Genomic DNA, 1,861 nt, shown 5'->3' on the forward strand with positions numbered 1-1,861 from the left:
TGTCTGGATTCAAGTGTAAATTCTCGTTCTATATTGTAATTGTATTATACATTTATTGCTTAATATTTATTCTTTTATTGTACTTTCATCAGTTTCAGAAATCTTCATGAACATAAAAATATAGCCTCAGATACACCCACAGATCAATGGTTTAAGACATTAGACTCATTAATCTTCTAATCTTCTAAAAATGCAAAAGTCTCAAGGCAGCCTAGAGGCTCCCAGTTTTCAACACTGCTTTTTATCACATCAACTACCTAGTCAAAAGGGTTGATTCAAAGCTTTATCTGGCTTAACCCTGATTTTCCACTAACAGTGTAATAATATTTATTACTACACTGTTATTATTAATACTATGGTCCAAAAAATAAATAAATAAATGCAAAAAATCTGGAAATTTCTATTTATATTAGAGGGGAAATATGTTGATAAAATTATTACAATTATGTTGCTTCTTTAATGTTAGTCTTCTGACATTTTCCATTAATTTATCTTCTATCCTACACAAATATAATTTATAAAAACACTTCTTGTAGTTTGGGGAAATATTATTTTTTATTATAACATTATAACATTACAAGTTTTCTAACTAAAATGAAAAAAGAATCAGGAAATTTCTTGCTAAAATAGATGTAATTATATGTTATATGTTAGAATATGTTTTTAAATATTCTTTAATGTTAGTCTTTTGAAATCTTTAAAAAATGAATTAAAATAAAACATTATAAGAATTACAACATGATGATGAAGTTATTTATATTTTATTAAAACAACTGAACCAATCTCATAAATTATTTTCACAATAAATCACATCAGAAATAGTACAAAAGGTCAAACATATGATGAAGTACAGTTCAAATAAAGGCTTTTAGACTCGTGTTCTGCTGTCTAGCTCAGCGACTTGTCTTTTCACAAAGGTGTTCTCTGGATCTACACAGATCTTTTTTCCTGCTTTTGTTGTAAACCTGAAGGAAAATCACATACCAGGATTTAAATTGAATTGCAATTGAATGTTGTTTAAAAATGAAATAATGTGTAAGATGACACTCACACAATGAATTTTTTGGCACAGTTACTGGTGGTCAAGTGGTGAGACACTATCTTGCTCAGAGGGATCTTTTTATGAGTGAACCCTTCACAGCAGACTGAATTTGCTGAAATAGTTGCTTCCATAGCTGAAACATGAAGACATGCATAATATCACAAATCTGCACATTAAAAAAGAGATAACATCTTGTATCTTGGTCTATATTGTAAAACAAAATGCACAAGTGATCATCAACCAGAAAAACAATCAGAGAACCTTATATTCAAGATAATAAAGGGCGCTCACCGCTTGAAGTGTCCTGCAAAGAGCAGAAGAGCACCAGGACCAGCAGAAACATCAGGCTTCTCATTTTTTTAGACGTTTCTTCTCAATCACAGAAGGAATCAGGAGATGTATTGTAGAGCTTGAAGATCTTAAATCTGTTGTGTCTAGAATGAGGTCTGAGCATCTCCTTATATACACATCTGAAAGATATTCCTCACAAACACATCCATGTAAATCCATTTCTGAAGAATAAGAATTTCGTTTTTAGCTCTTTCTTTTCCGGATCCTTTTTCTGCTTTATTGCGCACATATAAGGTACTTTTCTTTCACAATTCACTGAAAACAAGCTTTAAGAATACAACACACAACTTCCTCTTTTCAGGACCGTCATATTCTGCACTAAATATGAAGAATTTATGATCATATAAACATTTTGCTATCATAAAAAAAATTTGCTAAACCTTGAAATATTCATTTATACACCAAAAAAGACATCTGCTGTTTGGTCAAACTAATGTATATGTTTAGAATGAGCTGAAACAACACACT

At 30.4% G+C, this 1,861-nt stretch overlaps 1 protein-coding gene across 1 annotated transcript; it reads right to left on the reverse strand.

The window, feature by feature from the left end:
- Positions 1-834: 834 nt before the first annotated feature.
- On the reverse strand, positions 835-1,415 carry ccl39.1 (chemokine (C-C motif) ligand 39, duplicate 1). The gene is given in 3 exon segments (NM_001113639.1): positions 835-965; positions 1,052-1,175; positions 1,334-1,415. Coding segments are annotated over 3 exon segments (285 nt in total). The 5' UTR covers positions 1,398-1,415; the 3' UTR covers positions 835-868.
- Positions 1,416-1,861: the final 446 nt, after the last annotated feature.

Source organism: Danio rerio, chromosome 25 (assembly GCF_049306965.1).
Source record: "Danio rerio strain Tuebingen ecotype United States chromosome 25, GRCz12tu, whole genome shotgun sequence".
NCBI classification, from domain to species: Eukaryota; Metazoa; Chordata; class Actinopteri; order Cypriniformes; family Danionidae; genus Danio; species Danio rerio.